The sequence below is a fragment of the Nelumbo nucifera genome, chromosome 1 (genome assembly GCF_055504915.1).
Source record: "Nelumbo nucifera cultivar China Antique chromosome 1, China Antique-T2T, whole genome shotgun sequence".
Classification (NCBI taxonomy): Eukaryota; Viridiplantae; Streptophyta; class Magnoliopsida; order Proteales; family Nelumbonaceae; genus Nelumbo; species Nelumbo nucifera.
In genome coordinates this window covers 167,404,765-167,422,551 of record NC_142649.1, presented here as the reverse complement: position 1 = coordinate 167,422,551, position 17,787 = coordinate 167,404,765, and the positions used below count along the sequence as shown (strand labels likewise).

Sequence of the window (17,787 nt, the reverse complement as noted above, 5' to 3'; positions counted from 1 at the left end):
ACAAACTTTTTACTAAGATTTTTTATTTACACTTTGGTTAGCAGTGTATATGCATGTGTTAAAGAGTAATAAAATTAACACCAAAAAAGATGGCAAATAACATTGTAAGGACGCGTACGGATCATAAGACGTGTACAAGTAAGTACAATCGGTTTAGCATACAATATCTTTAGGAATAGGGAAAGGACAATTGATCTAAAAACATAAAATGAAATTTAATTTGTACCTGAGAGCTGGTTAATCCAGTAGCAGATTTAGAAGAAAATTGCTCCTTGTCCATTAAGCATTTGAAACACATGGAAAGAAAAAACTGAATTCTTGATAAAAATGCAAAAAAAAAAAAAAAAGAATAACCTGTCTCCTTGTCGTATGGGGATCTGAAGTCAAAGTTAAGGGAGTAAGGGAATGAGATTTTCGGTGGAATAAAATAACAAATAACCTTAAACTGCATGAAACGGAATGGAAGTGCTTACCGGAGGGCATAAACTTCACAAAGATGAAAGGATACAGGTGGTCGGAGTTTGGACCGTTGTGAGGGTGGGAGATGAGAACAGTCCACCCTTGACAACTTTTTCTCACTATTGTCATGTTGCTTTCATTTCTAGTGGGGTTGCACCTATTTGGTGAGACCCCGTGTCCCATATTTTGATAAGGGTATTCTTGTTGCATCGCAGTATGTTGCCCAAAACAAATATGACTGAATATTCCTATTTTCTCATCCCGGTCGTGCAAACCAAATGGTCTATTAGTAGCCTTTTGGAAGCAATCCAAATTTTCTTACCCACAAGACCACAAGAATCTTACCCATGGTTTTGAAAACTGTACTAGATCAGACGACTGGACTAGTTGATTCGATAACCGATCAAGTACCGATCCTATTTCACCCTAAACTAGCTTTTTGGCAAAAAATCATTGATTTGGTTAGTGGCCCGCTGACCCGAGCAATTGAATCATCAATCTGAACAATGGCTTTTTATCGCTTTTCATTTTACTTATTTTTTAAGCCATAACAGATTGTCCATTCGAACCAAACAGCCATACTATTCAACATGGGGACTAGTCCCATAAGGGTTCATGTCCAGTCTAGTTTTTAAAACCCCACACATTTCTGCAGTTGCACATGGGGAACATCTCTCATCAATGGTAATATGTAAATATGGGAGATGTTCTTAATGTGCGGTTGTAGTGATGTGTGGATAGGTCTTTGTGAGTAGGAGATCAAAACTGGGGTGGGAGGTTTTTCACGCGATGGTTTCTCGTGTTATATGAGTCAAGAAAGTTCAAATGTCGTGAAGTTTTATTTGATAAAAATATGAAATATTGAAAATGACCTTACATGAGCCAAAAAAAATCATAGATTAAGCAGCTTGTCAACACAACTCAATCATTACATAAGCCCTCCCAAATGGGATCTTAGTAGTTCATAGATAAATGGTGCATTAACTGCTATCAAGTTAGGAAAAAAAGGTGTTTGTCTGTTAAAAGGCAATATCTATATGTCTTAATGCTATATTTGGTTTGAAAGAAAATGTAGGGAATGGAAGGGAAAGGTAGGGAAACCTATACAAGATTCTTTAATTAATGTTGTGTTTGGTTTCCTTGATGTCAACACCTGATTTTTGCTTGGTTCACCGCTTGAGCCTCCAATTCACCCCAAACACCCGATCAGACCCTTCTGACCTCTCCGAAACACCCAAAAACCCAGAAAACCCAAGTTTCACCCCGAGAGCCCTCAGATCCACCGTTAAACCTGTCTAATACCAATCTGGTGGCCCCAATCAACCCCTACTTACACCTTAACCACTAGATCTTACACAACAACCAGACCCAAGATCTCCCAAAATACCTACCCGTAAAATTTTAACTCAAGATTCTCCTATTTACCCCCTCATCAAACAAATATTCCATTTTGACCTTTCTCATTAGCCTAAACACTCAGAACCCATATTACCTTGATCTTGATACACCCAAACCGATCAGACCATACCTTTAGACTTCGGACACACCAAAACACCTGACCATGAATTTTCAACCCCATATTCCCTCATTTGTTCTTCCATCAAACCAAGATTCCGCTTCAAAACATCTCATTGACCCAAATTCCTATGATCTTGACCCTGTAAGACTGATCAGACCTCATCATCAGATCCTAGACACCTCCAAATACTCACCTATAAAATTTCATCCCAAAACACCTTTGCTTACCCCTTCGTCGCACAAAGATTTCATTCCAAGGCTCCAAATTAGCTGAATCAAACCCTTTCCAGATCTGCCCAATCTGAGCCCATTTGGGCCAATCTGACCCCACCAATCAACTCAAAATTCCCAAAATCCCCATCCTGTGAAATTTCATTCAAAAATACTCTCATTTATCCTTCCATCTAAAAAGATTCCATTTAGATCATTCTCGTTAATCTGCTCACACAAACCTCTTCAACAGTCAGACCCATCTCAACCCTCCATTTTTTACCCAAAATCTTAGCCATTCATCCAAAACCTCGGTTTGACCACCTATCGACTCAGTTTGACCAAATTTATCCCAAATTACAAAAATACCCCTTGAATTCCCAAAAATTATGAAAATGCCCCTAATGCTCATTATAAATTTAACTAAAACTTTGTTTTGCCTAATCCGAACAATCCGAAAAAGTGGAATGAATACACTGCTCCCCTTCTTCCTCCTCTCGATCGAAATAGAGCGGTGGCACCCCTCCCGGTAGTTCTCTACTCCTCCAACCTCTTTCTCCCTTTTCTCTCTCAGTCTTCTCCTTCTCCTTCATCTTCTTCTTCTCTAATCCGCCGAAATCGGCTAATCCATAGCCCCTGTTCGAACAGAATTGCAACGGAGGTTTCTCCACCCGCCCCCAAGTCTCTGGCCTCCCTCTTCCACACTCTCTCTCCTAATCTTCTTCTTCCCCGTGATTGCCCACCGCTTTTTTTCCCTTTCTCTTTTCCTCTGTTTCGTCACCCCCACTGCAGCGGAGGATCTGAACTCAGCTTCAACCTCCTCTTTCCCCCTCATTCTCTCTTTATTCTCCCTCTCTCTTTCTCTCTCTCGCTCGCCTTCTCCCTTTCTCCAACGTTTTTCGTCTCCCCTGTTTTCTGTATTCACCACCCTTAGCACGGAATGTGTTGTAGCAGCCATAACCTGAGTCGACTTGTGGAGGCGATTACAAGTTTCATGCATCTTTGTTATAGAAGCTCAAAGATGTGAACAACATACAACCCGATTCTGGTCCTCCTTGTTCGGTCGATTAACTTCAACGTTAGACACCATCAGTTGCATTCGCTAGTCGCCATCGTCGATCAAGAAAGGAGGCAACCAAATTTAATTGGATCTTCTGCTTGTAGTATTCGATCTCAATCTCAGGCCATATTCCAATCAATAAGGTTAATTCCTATTCTCTCTCATTCAGTTCTTTATTTCTTTTTCATGTTTTTGCTATGCGGAATCTGCATATGGGAAGAGAGAGACCGGGCTCATCAATGTGCTCTTGTAACTCTCGGTACCAACCCGATTCCACTCTCATTTTTCTTAAGGACTTGGAAGTTTATCGTTAGTTTTACCAACTTCTTTTTCTTTCTGCTTTCTTTTCTTTTTTTCTTCCTTCACGTATCACTAAACTGATTCTCGGAGGTCATCACCTCTTGTTTCCTATTTGATGGGTGGGACTCCATTTCCAGCCCAAGTGGCAAAATGAACCGTTTTTCGATGCTCACACCTTACTTTCCCTTCCTTTCCTTGCCCTTTATTTGAAACCAAACACAGCTTAAAGATATGATACCAGAATAACTTGGACCCTACTTATCAAAAGAATAGCTTAGACCCTCAATTAGGTGATATTTTATCAAAATTCATGGGCAACTTAGTATGATTCTAAGTATCATGGGTATGTAACAAAATTTATACTATTTTAAAAAACATGAATAGCCTTAGAATATTTTTGGAAGTTTCTAATGACAAAATTTACCCCTCCGTGTTTAGCTTTATATAAAGATGAGGGCAAATGGGGCAATCAGTTATTGATATTGAATGAGTTGAAAAAATGTAATTTTGAAGCAACTATCGCCATCTGTTTAACTTCTTTGTGAATTCTATGTGAGGGTAAAAAAGTAAAGTGTGATTACTTTTAAATGTCTGAGAACAAACTATTCTTAAGTTTCAATTTTTGTTGAATTCACAATATATCCAACTAAATTTTTGTTAGCATATGTGTTGTAGCTAAAAGATGGATTTTCATTCGAGTTTACTCATTTTAAGAGATGTTGGAATTGGCTTAGGTCACCCAAACTTGATACTTGTAAAAAGGGTTAATTAAACCAAATCAATTTTGTTTTGTTTTGTTTATTTTTCTTATGAAAATCAAAGGTATAATGAATATCTCAAAAAATTTATGTTTTAGTAAATAATGAAATTGAATGTCTCACGATTTGGGATCTTTACAATAAGGAATTTGTGCAATTTGGGATTGTCTGGTAGGATTTTAGGAAGAGTACCCAAAACTAAAGAAGATATTCCAACAACCTGTGCGAGGGGTTTGGTTAGAGGTTAGGAAGACGATGGAGTTAGGAAAATAGATAATTTGGTCGGAGATTGAAGTGCCCTTTCATATGAGTTTTTTTTTTTTTTTTCAATTTGGAAAGTTGTTCTATGCAAGCTACTTGCCTTTTTCTCACTTTGTGTACTAAAACTTCCATTGATTGTTTAGATTCATGTTTGATGTCCACTCAAGCACAACCAAGACCAAGTTTAGATATGCATGGCACTGGATGTCTTTTAATAATACTCGCATGAGGATCAATGAAAAGTAAACCATATAATAAAATGTCTCAGTAGTTTATGGATCTACATATTTTTTGTCTTAGTTGGATTTTTTTTATCAGTTTAAGTTGCAATTACAATGACTAGGTGATAGATCGAGTTGTCTTATTTGGATACTTTTATTCTATTCAAATCAAAGGAGTCTATTCATGGTCTTGCAATGGCTAGTTCCTCACCATTACCAACTCTATCAAACTTAGACTACAAAACTATTCATGGAGGCAAAGGAACATAAAGTATTATCCTATTCTCTTCACTATTTATATTTTTAGTAAAAGAAAAATAAAATATTAAATGGAAGAAAATATAATATAATATATATATATAGTTTTGTGTTATCCTATTCATCCAACCTTTTACGTGTCATATATTTGCACACACTCAAAGAAAAAATCCTTTTCGAGTCCAATCGCACAGGATCTGAACCAATTCAAAAAGAATGAAAAATATCAAGATTGAAAAAAAAAAAATGAAGAACCTTCAAAAGTGAAAAAGTATTGCAAATTTGTCAAGACATAAGTTATTATCTCATAAGACATCATATTTATTTTCATTTCAATTCTATGTAATTTCCACAACATTATGTAACTAAAACTACAAGCATTTAAAGTTTTCTTTTTAATCATGTTGTTACTTTTGATAATTTTCAATTTCTATATTAAATATGACACATCAAAAAATCAAGTAATTAATATCAAGAAAAAATTATCACGTCCAATGCATATGATTAATTACTAGTACAACAAAAGTAGTAACCAATCATTATGCAATTTGGGTTGAGGGTCAACAAGCCCAACCCTAAGATGCAAACCTTGAGCTTAGGCTTGGCATGATTCAAGGTCAAGCCCAAATTTTTCAACTTAGGCCCAACCCAAGCTTTAACTCAACTTGGGTTAGGCTTGGTCTCAGGTTGAAGAGGGCCGAGTTTAATTAGCCCTAGGGCGGGTTGGTTGGGGTTGAAATAATCTATGAATATGCTTTTTATAGAACCATCCTTTTTACAAGGCTTAGTGAATTGAAAATATGACAAAGTTCATTAACAAATATCTCCCCATCCCACCCCCTTGCCCCGGACCCAAGGTGACCAATATAAACTTCATTCATTGTAAACATTTGCAAAAATAGGGACCATAAGACAGAGACATAAATATAGAGTTGTAAAGTGGATTGTGACGTTAAGTCAGATGTATGTATGTACGTATGCATTATTTCAATTGTATTGTAATTTTTATTAGGGTAAGTTACAAATACCCCCCTATACTTTAATTTGTGTCAAAGACCCCATGAACTTTAACATTGCGACAAATACCCCATTTGGCCGTTAACTCAGATGATAGAAGGTGTTAAATTACCAAAATATCCCACTAGGCTTTCTCTATTTTTTTTTCTTGTCATTTTCTCTTAAAACCTAACTATCCCAAAAATAATTTTGATCATCATCAGAAAAGGAATAAAACCTAAATTTCTTTGGTGAGAAATCTCTAACAGTAAGAAATCTGACTTCTTCAACAATGATCATCACTGGAAAAGGAAAAAAATCTCTAGCAAGTTTGGTGGCATCCTCTTATTTCTAGCAAGTTCATTAGTCAGCAAGGTGTGGAAGTTGGGTCTAGACACGAAGGATACGTGAGACGTGAGACAGATTAAAGCTTGAATTAATGGTAACTCTATCACCTCTCCGACTAAAGATTGGCTCAGTCGCCAATGTTCAGAAACATCAAAGCATTGATGAAATAGGACTTATCCGAGTGATTTGGCCTTCCTCGAATACTTCTCAATCTTTGGGTAAAAAATTGGGTACTATAGCCGATCATCTTGGGAACGAGAGGGAGAAATTTGGTCAATGGGATTTTGGTTCCCATTGACTAAGAATCTCATGTTCTTTTTTTTTTCTAGATTTATGTGGGGACCAAGGAAATAAGTAATACCCATCTCCTAGGTGGGTATATAACTTTCCCACTTGGGGGAAAAGTTGTCAACACTTGAATGAGACAAAAATGCCCCTTTTAATAATAGATTTTTATGGCTAAAATGGTCATTTCATTATTTACCTGAGAAATAAAAGAACATGGGCAAATGCACTTACCTGGGGAAGTGTTCCCCAAGAAATCCTTACCCAAGTAATTGCATTTACCCGGGTTAGTAACTTACCGAAAAAGCAAACGAGCCTAAAGGATCTTATAGATGGAATAAATAGTGATAGTCCTCTGCAAATAACAACTCCCGATATCTTGCCAAGCAACAGAGTTGCTCTAAAATCACCAGGTTCGAAAATGAAAATATGAACTCAAAAGAGAACCATTACCTCATCATTGGGGGGTGGTCAATGGCATACATCGGAAAGTTGAGATGTACATGAAAGACTTGTTCTAATGCTTCATCTTTAGTTATTTGAAGGTTGTCCATAAATGAAAATGCTCTTGACCGAAGATATCAACGAGCATCATACTCTTTTATTGACATCCTTGACTCGGAATCAAAATGCAATGAATCTTTTTTTCAAGACTTGTTCTTGCCATGCAACAGAGTTGCTCTAAAATCAACAGGTTCGAAAATGAAAATATGAACTTGAAAGAGAATCGTTACCCCATCATTGGGGGGTCAATGACATACATTAGAAAGTCGAGATGTACGTGAAAGACTTCTTCTAATGCTTCATCTTTAGTTCTTTGAAGGTTGTCCATAAATGAAAATGCTCTCGACCGAAGATATCAACGAACATCATACTCTTTTGTTGACATTCTTAACTCGGAATCAAAATGCAATGAATCATTTTTCCAACACTAACTTTGGTTCTCCAACCATAGGCAGGAAATCATCATTATCTTTATCAAACTCGTCCTACTTTTCTTCAACAACTGGCTCTAATAGACCCAACATGAAGGCATCTTCAAGATATCTACATAACCCATCAACAAGACAACAACAATGAACTACCAATTCAAACATGTCGAAACAATTAGAAACAATTATCAGACAACTCTTTGACTCTAAATAAATTGGCACCAAAAGATGCGATGAACAATAGAGCAAATTCATTAAGTTCAAATGAAACATTATCATGATAGTGGGCGTTCTCAATGAATCATTTTTCCAACACTAACTTTGGTTCTCCAATCATAGGCAGGAAATCATCATTATCTTTATCAAACTCGTCCTACTTTTCTTCAACAACTAGCTCTAATAGACCCAACATGAAGGCATCTTCAAGATATCTACATAACCCATCAACAAGACAACAACAATGAACTACCAATTCAAACATGTTGAAACAATTAGAAACAATTATCAGACAACTCTTTGACTCTAAATAAATTGGCACCAAAAGCTGCGATGAACAATAGAGCAAATTCATTAAGTTCAAATGAAACATTATCATGATAGTGGGCGTTCTCACCATGTCGATCGCTTATAGAGACGATGGGGAAGGCATTATCATCTTCAAGCCTGAAGCCTCTAGATAACTCTTTCAAAACAAACTTGGTTAATAGTTTCTTCAATTTGATCAAGAGCAAAAGATCTACTCCATCTCATTCTTCATCCATCAGACCAAGGATCACAGAAATTGCTATGAATTTTGCTTTTCAATAACACTCACACCATGGAAGGTACAAAATCCTCTATTCTCCTCGGTTTTTCTTCTTCCATTTTCTTCTTTCTTTTGAATCGATGATCTAAGATATGTGAATGGTGTTTCAAAACAAAAACTCAAGATACTCGGCCAGAAAAATGCAAAAATCGTTACAAACAATGAACTAAATCCTCCATTGATTTCTGACATAGGTTAGTAATTTTTTTTTATTTCCGCTTTGTTGTTTTTGTTGCTCGTGAAAATTTTGATTTGTGTTGTCAGAATTTTATTTCAAATGAAATTCGATGAACCCAACTTCTGCAATTCTTCTTTCTTCCCTTGATTGGAATTCTTTCTCTTTTGCAATTTCATTTGTATTTAGGGATGACAATTTCTACCTACTTGGTGGGTACTCGCCCCTACCCTCCCCGATGGTTTTTTTTTGGCTTAAATGGCAGGTTTTAGGATGGGTACGGGTTTTGGGATTCTATAACCCATACGGGTATAGGTAGGGTACTGTATTAGGCTAAACCCATCCCTTCCCGACCCATATATTGTTGGAAAGCATATAAACTTTATGTAACAAGTGTTGAATTTAATAATATTTTGAATTTATGTGAATGATAATATAGTCTGTGTTTTTTTTTACATGTCTTAATCAAATAATTAGAAATCTTGGTGTTTATTTATGTTGTTTTACTTATTTATTGCTTATATATGACAAAAAAATAATAGGAAATCATATGCGGGTTTTAAACCCAACCCACCCCTACCCTTGAATGCGGGGAGGGTTTTGCAATTTCATGTGTGGGGAGGATTTGGATTCTCAAAATCCAACCCACTACTGGTTTGGGGTGGGTATGGGTTGAAAGGTTTAGGGAGGTGAGTAGGGTCTAGAATTTACAAAACCCTCCTGGAACCTGCCCCATTGTCATCACTATTTGTGTCTTTGATTACCGGTTAGTATTTCTCAAAACCATGGAAGGGCAACAAGACCATAGCTCGAAGTCAAGAAATCTTATTGGATCAATAACGAGAGCTTCCATTATTGAAGATTGCAATAATAAAAGGGTTAATTATATTTATGGCCTTTACTTGAGCAAATGAATGTGCCCTTGTTTTTTTCTTTTCTTTTTAATAATCAAGACAAGTACCCTTACGCTAGTACCATCAAGTGGATACTTGATTTCGGTGCAATTCATAGAAGTGATAGTATGTATAGATTAGCTTGTACTTTGCCCTAAAAAAGAGGTATAGACCATACAATACTTGACCTACCCCTAAGTTTTAGGAAGTTGACTATTACTACACATATTGCTTAAATAAATTTCTTAAAGTATCCCTCTTATTACAATTGATTAACTCCACCCTTACCATTAATGTGTCATTACATCCCGTTCATGTGTGATATCACGTGACTGACATGATATTTGAAAACCTAAATTTGTGCACACTTTCTTATTCAATATCTTGAACAATCCATAACATGGATTTGAATGGGTTTTATTGAATTTAGAAAACTTGGATAAATTCACACTTTGTTTTTTTCTCGCCAGCATCCTTATAAAATATCTAAAAAAAATAACAGAATTTGTGGGGCTTCTTGGTTTATTACAATGTTTTAAAAAATGACCCAAAGGGCAAACCATTTTTGCCTATAGGTCACGGGTCACCAATTCAACTATCTAGGTTGAACAGGTCAAGTCGCACTACATCAGCAACATGTAAAGTAGTACACACATTTAATATATATATATATATATTATAGGTATGTACAAACATGCATTTTTTCAATAAATAATATATAAAAATATGTATTATTTTATATTTAATTTATGTTCTTAAATTATATTTTAAAAATTTATTTGTAAAAAATACTAAAACTTGCAATTTGAAGCCAAAAAAGTTTTTTTGGTGAAAATAGTGGGACAAGGTGCCTTAGGATGCATATATCTCAAAAAGTTACACAATATAACAAAAAAAATCTCAATTGGACATTAGAGTGCAAAGTTATGGCCTCTCGGAGTTTGTATACATGTTTAGTGTGCAACCCGTGACTTGGTCACCGGGTCAATTGTCCAATTGTTTGGGTCAAACGATTTTTTTTATAAAGTCAACGGTTTTTTTTATTGTCATATGGTTTTACTAAAGATGGACCTGGAATCTTGACCTGTGGTGGTTCAAATGGTTCAATCGGTCGGGTCAATAATGGGTTGAAAACACTTGCTTGTTTTATCTGTTGTTTTGGTCAATTATCATGGAAGTATGCAGTGGGGTTCCAAAAGAACCAGAGGATGTTTAATTGGCGTGGGCACGATCCACGGAAGACCTAAGGTAGAGGTTGAAGAAGCACAATCATCGAGGTAATGTCCACCTTTGGTTTTTGTTTTTTTTTTTATTAGTAGTGGAGGTATAACCACCTTTATCATTTTATTCTAAGATGTATCATCAAACAGTTCCTTAATCATTTTATTCTAACTTCTAAGATGCATCATCAAACAGTTGCATAAAGCCAATGATCCACCAAAGATTGTCCATCAATTCAGGAGGCGTTCTACAATATGAATGTCTTTATTTTCATTTATTTTTGGAATCTCCACATCAATAAAAAAACAAAAACATGCTCTTGAATTATATTTTCCTTTTTTTTTAAAGAGAAAAACAAGCTGGTTTTTAAAAAAAATAACAAATTATATAATTTATAGAAAATGATATTGAATAATCATTTTTTTTTGATATGTGGTGATACTCACTACACTACACCTATAAGCCCCCGAAGTTGGTTATTGCGGAAATCAACTCAGTATCTACAATGGAACGAACCAGCTAACAAACCAACTAAACCACCTCTTTAATTGACATGTTAAATAATCAAATAAAAAACACATACACAACCAATTACCTATTGTGTTTCGGCGACAAAAAAGCACCGGTTCTTCGACATAAAAAGGTCAAGACATAAAGTTAACAATGGTATTCAATTACAATAAAAAGGATTTAATACGAATATTTTGATCATTTCAAAATTACATTTCTTTCGCCCATTCAAAACCCGAGGGGTATTTGTATCATTTCATATCATTGATAGAAATACAAACTATATGTTAAAGTATATATTACTAATATGCAATTTACCCGGATATGATTAGTCAATTTCTTACATTAAGGGTAGTTTCAAGTGTTTTACCTCACCCTTCCATCTCATCGTTAGTTGCCAACTTTCCCTTGCACCGGTAATACAAAGAAAAGAAACGAAGTGAAAACATTCACCGAATATTTGGATTTAGAAGTTGGAACTTAGAAGCAGGAGTCCTGCTAATTGTTCTCGTCCATGCTTCCTTCACTCCTTATTTTTCCTCCGAATTTGATTGCACATTTTTAATTCTTCAATGATGATCAGGGCATTCAATTTTCTTCGGTTCTTAGTGGGGGTTTTCCTCTATCTGGTACCATGTTCTTACGGGGAATCCTCAACGTGTCTCATGGTTTACAAGGAAGGTGGTGCACCCGCAGTTTTTCAATCCCCAAAGTGTCCTCGCTGGACTCTATCTACCGATGCTGTACGAAGACGAACGGAGAATTGTCAGTCTGCCATGCTTCAGGGGAGGAGGAAGTATCAGGAGGATCGCATCGTCTGCGCTCTCGACGTGCGGATCCCGTTTCCGGGTAAGCTCAATCCCTCAATTTTTCAATAATTGGAGCTTATATATCTTCCAATTTAAGCGTATAAAATGTTGTCTCATGCCAATATGTAATCATAGGTAGTTTCTAATTTATAAAACAATGATTCCCCAATCGCTTATTCATTTGTTAGAGAGTTCACTTTCTTCTTTCTTATTTTCCCCCATGTAAAAATGTTGTAGAAAGTTCAATTAAAACAGATGTATCACATGCCATGCTGTAACTTTCATACTATTAATAAAACTTTCAATTACCGATAAAAAAACGAAAAGGATTTAGGTTGAGTTGTTTTAATTCATTTACGCATACCAACCATGTAAAGAAGAAGATAATTTATTGAAAAGTTAGTCGAACTTCACTACAAATGGTAGATTTGCAAAACTTTGAACACGGAACATATACCATATATGACATGGTTTTTTCAAATCGACTTAATTAGTGCATACCTACCAGAAAACGTAAGAAAGAAAATGTACGTTGAGAGTGAAATTAAGGTAATGCCTTTAATTGCAAGAAGATCATATTTACAAGAAATGATTGTTTTGAATGTAATTATGTAAGTTTTTAAGAGGCTTTCAAAAAATGTAAGTTTTCAAGAAGAGATGCAACATGCAGAACATTCTCATACAGGAAGATATAAAAGTGATAATAGGATAGCTGAAGAATGAGGAGAGAGGGGCTCGGAGATTCAGTTACACCATGAGGGAGATAAGGGCCCTGGCTGCATAGTTGAGATGCTTCTTCTCATGGACTCCCAGGATTACAACACAGAAAAAAAAATACTTCATTAATTAGAAGAAAACAGGATTACAACAAGAAGTTGTGAAAGAAACCAGCTTTTGGGGATATATTGTAAACTAAGCTACCTGGGGAACTGTTCTAGGGAATAAACTAAGTTAGGGAATAAACTAAGTTAGGGACTTGGGGGTTAAATGAAGTGGACTGTTCTCGGGAATTGTGAACTAAGCTATCTGGGGATATATTGTAATGTAAAAAGGGTAGCTCTCTTAATGGGATGCTCTGTTTCGTTACTGTCTTATTTATTTGATTAATAAATTAAGTTTTAGTTATTGATAAAAAAAACTCTCAAGAAGAGCTGTGATGTGAAGAGCTATGTCTTAAAATTTTAAAAAAGTTATCTCTAGAGGTGTTTATTTACTAGAAAAATAATTTATTCTTTTTTTTTTTATTTTTTTATATTCTTACATCAGAAGTGAAGCCTTTTATATAGAATACAGACAGAATGAAGGTTGTGTGGATAAAGCTTATTTTGGATGTGCCTGTGACAAGAGCAAAAATCAGAAACAATCATTCAATGTGATTTAGATTGCAATTAAGATTTTGATTTGCTGATGCTCATAAGATGCAAAGCATATCATGATTACAAAATAAAGTATATCAATGAGAAAAAAAATCAAAATTCTTTCTGCCAAGTTATACAGGAAGTGACTGCTTGTGACTTAAAATAATTGATGTTGAAGCAGGAAGTGCTGGGACTAAGGAGGTTACGGTTGGAATTGTGGGAGTTTTTGATGGTCATAATGGTGCCGAAGCTAGTGAGATGGCATCAAAACTTCTGTTGGAGTACTTTTTTCTCCACATATATTTCCTTCTAGATGGTATATACTCTGTTGCCTTGAAGAAACCAACAGGAAGGTTGCCATACAAGGGAGAAGCAGGTTTGGATTTTCAAGTCCTCAATTGGGACGAAAGACAAAATCAGCGTGATTTAGGTGCTGGAAGGTGTGTTATTTTCTTGCTTTGTTTATGCATGTAAAATGTATATGGACAAATGTTTTTTCTTTTTTTTTTTTTTGTCTTTTGTTATGCTAGAAAATAGTAGGAAACTTATTCAGGAGAAAATTGTATTTTTATTCTCAGAATTGATTCTTCTGATGTTCCAAATCACACTTGTGCTTAAGAAAAGGTCATTACCCAATTGTTGGTTCCAGCTATCTGGGGTCTTGGGAGTGGTAGACTGGGTATGGTCTAAGCCTTTGCCATTTTTTTCGCACAAAGTGGCTGTCCTCAGACTCGAACCTGTGTTCTCATACTTGCCAACTTGAGATTTTACCATTACACCATTGGTTAAAAAGGATCTTACCATTACACCAAGTAATGGCCCCTATTTTTGTGCTTCTATACCTAAAAATATCCTAAGGTGATGCTAGTCTCACTTAACTGACTTTTCAATTTATCTTAATGTTTTAAAAGGCAGAAGCATGATATCCTGCACTAGGACCTTCCAAACCTGAGATTTAGCTTAAATTTCCTGATGAGGTCTCATTTTTTACAAGAAAAAGAAACTTTAAACCATTTTTTTTTATAGAATAAGAATGCATAGATAATTAATCATCATACAAACAGAGGCTATAAAAAGAGTTCAAAAACTTTTTGATGGATGTCAAAAAAAAGAAAAAAATAAAACAGCAAGCAAAAGAATCAAAAGGATGATATGGACTTGTATATCCACTCCTTCATGATTCTGCAAAGAGGAATGAATTGCTTTAAAGACTAAGTTGAACCTCTTGAATCTCTATTAAGTCTTCTCCTACTGTAATTGTTCTCTTGTTGAATCTCAAGTATGTTGCAAGCCTGCAACTTCTCTTTCTTATGCATGTATACAAGGCAGAAAGGAAGGGTTCTGTTTGTATTTTAATATGCTGAGTTGAGGTTTGATATTGAGTTTCAATATAGTTTTTTTTTATTATTATTTTTTTCCTTTTGATTGGTAACTATTAAGACTTAGATCACAAAGAGCAAGATATGTACAAGGTGCGAAGCATCCCTAGGTACAATGGGCTGGCTATTAGCCACCTTATTCAAACTTCATATTCACATTAAAAATGAGCCCAAAATAGTAGGTCCCTTTTCGCCCCTTGTTTGGCCAAAGCATCAGCTAAACTATTTTCTGATCTTTGAGCTGAAGAGAATGCAGAATCCAACTCCTATACCAAGTGTCTTATCTCTGTAACAATGTGTTGGTGCTACCATAATCCCTTGGATGTTATTTACCATCCAACACACTACCACTTTTGAATCTCATTAATCCAATACATTTTTGAGAGATGCTCATCTGCCCACTCTCAAGCCTTGTAATACCATTGGCAGTTCAACTCCTACGGTGTCCCCATATCCAATTAGACCAGAGTATATTGCTAATATGGTTCCATGCTTGTTTTTATACACCCCACCTATGCTTGAAAGTCATGAGTTCCCACTTCCCAATGCTATAGCAATCAAAGTTCATCTTTATTTGGTCAACACTTGGTGGATTCCATTGTACTTGATCTACACCCCTTGTGATAAGCAACCCATAGCCATGGTCAAATGTCCAAAGGTTTTACCTAATGCACTACTTTCACTAAAGTGTTTTAAATGATTACTTGTTGCTTCTTGCCTTCTTGTTGAACATTCTCTCATTCCTTTCTTCCTTATTGTCCATACAATTGTATTCCATTTTCATCATCAACAGAACAACTATTGCTTATCACACTTATTTTTATTTGATGTGATTAATATAAAACATTAGCAAATTTCTGTATTTTTTTATATATTTTTTGTAAATTTACTTTTTTTTAGTTTTCTAATACTTAACTTTGACATCACGGTTGACACGTTTGACCGAAAAGATTGAACTTTTGACCCATACCAAATAGAAAAACAATTTTATTTCTAGGTTAGTTTTAAACATTGTATTTCATTTCAAACGTCAATAAAAACAACTATTGTTCATCATACTTATTTTTCTTTAATATGATTAATATAAAATATTATAGATGTCCTCGGTTTTTCTTCATTTTTTATTTTTCTATTTTTTTGGATTTATTTCTATTTTAAAAGTTTTGTTATTTAACTATGACATCATGGGTTTACCCATTTGACTTGGATGGTTGAATTGCTTACCTAAAAAACATTTTGATTTTTAGGCCAATCTAAAATTTTAAAAATATCGGTTTTATTTTGTTAGAAGTACTGGATATAGATCTAATTGATAGAATGCTTAAATATGGGATTCGATGAGAGAATTTTTTTACATTTTTTTATTTTTATAATTTTTGTATTTATTTCTATTCAAAAAGCTTGATGGTTAAATTGCTTACCTGAAAGACACAATGAGTAGGAAAAAAAGCTGATGGTGTGAATGGTTTCTAGTGGCCCCCTGCCATTGTATGTGCAAATAATGTTTGCCTCTACAATTTTCAGTTGGAAAAAGAAGAGGGGAAGGATAATGTGATGTGTGAGGTCTGCTATAAATTGGACCATATGGGAAGAAAGAAACTCAAGATTATTTTCAGACAAGGAGAAAAGCAAAGGAAGCTATCATAGAGGTGGTTTTGAATAGAGTGGTACCCTAGATCAAGTCCTTGGAAGGAAGTTGCTTCCTCAGCCCCGGTCAAGGAATAAGGATGCCTTAATTCCCCTTCTGGAGAGGTGATTCTCTCTACGGGTTGTGAGCTATTGGCGGTAATGGAAGGGATAAAAAGGGCAAAGGATATGAACATTAGAAAGCTAGAGGGGACTCTAAGTTGGTGATGGGGTGGCTAAAGGAAGAGAAGAGTGAAGTTTGGAACTACAACAATGAAAGGAGGAAGTTCAAGTGGCTAACACAAGACATTGAAGTAAAGGTGCTGTGGGTCAAAATAAGTTCCAATTCCTTTGTTGATGGTTTAGCAAAGCAAGGAGTGAATAGGGTTCTATGTTTTGGGATCAATTGTAATTGATTTAGTTGAAAGTGCAATAAATCTGATTTGATTTGAAATCTGTGATAAAAAGAAGAAAAAGAAAAGTTTGTGCAGAGAAGAGAAGAAGAGAAAGGTTGAATTGAATAGGTAGAAGCCAGAAAAAGTGATCTGCTGCCCCTTTCACTATCTTATATACTCATAATTAAAAAAATGAATATACCCTTAGTAAGTCGGCTATTACTAAAAACACAAGAAAACACTCTTAACTAAGCATAAACTAATGGGCCTTAGGCCCAATAACTCTAGCTAAACATTAAAAATAAAAACAAATATTATTAGGTCAATCTCAACATTCCCCCTCAAATTGGGAATAGATGTCACACACTCCCAATTTGCGTAGATCATGCTCAAGCTTGTTTCTTGCAACACCTTTTGTAAGAACATCAGCTAGTTGTAAGTCAGATGCAACATATGGTAAGCACACTTCTCTAGATGTCAACCTCCCCCTTATAAAGTGTCTATCCACTTCTATATGCTTCACCCTATCATGTTGAAGTGGGTTGTGGGCAATGCTAATTGCTGCTTGATAGTCATAGTATAATACCATAGGTTCTTCTGCCTCAATTCCAATCTCTCCTATCATGGATTGGACCTAGAGGAGCTTTGAGACACCATGTGCCATGGCTCTGTATTCAGCTTCTGCGCTTGACCTTGCTACAACTGATTGTTTCTTACTCTTCCATGAAACTAGATTATCTCCAACAAGAATGCAAATTCTTGATGTAGATCTCCTGTCATCTAGGTACCTCGCCCAATCGGCATCTGTGTAAGCCTCTAACTTCACATGCCCATGATCAGTAAACAATATGCCTCTACTTGGGTGTCCCTTCAAATAGGCAAGTATCTTGTCAATAGCCTTCCAATGCTGAACTTGTGGGGCATGCATGTATTGACTCACCACACTCACTGCATAAGAGATATCTGGTCATGTCATGCATAAGTACAAAAATTGGTCCACCAATCTCTGA

The 17,787-nt window shown here is 35.5% G+C and overlaps 1 protein-coding gene across 1 annotated transcript in view; it reads left to right on the top strand.

The window, feature by feature from the left end:
- Positions 1-11,592: 11,592 nt before the first annotated feature.
- The window catches only part of LOC104596679 (uncharacterized), a 193,226-nt gene continuing 187,031 nt past the window's right edge, over positions 11,593-17,787 (top strand). Inside the window, 2 exon segments of the mRNA XM_088895128.1 lie at positions 11,593-12,059; positions 13,559-13,817. Of these exon segments, the coding sequence (XP_088751254.1) occupies positions 11,783-12,059; positions 13,559-13,817 (536 nt within the window). The 5' untranslated portion in view covers positions 11,593-11,782.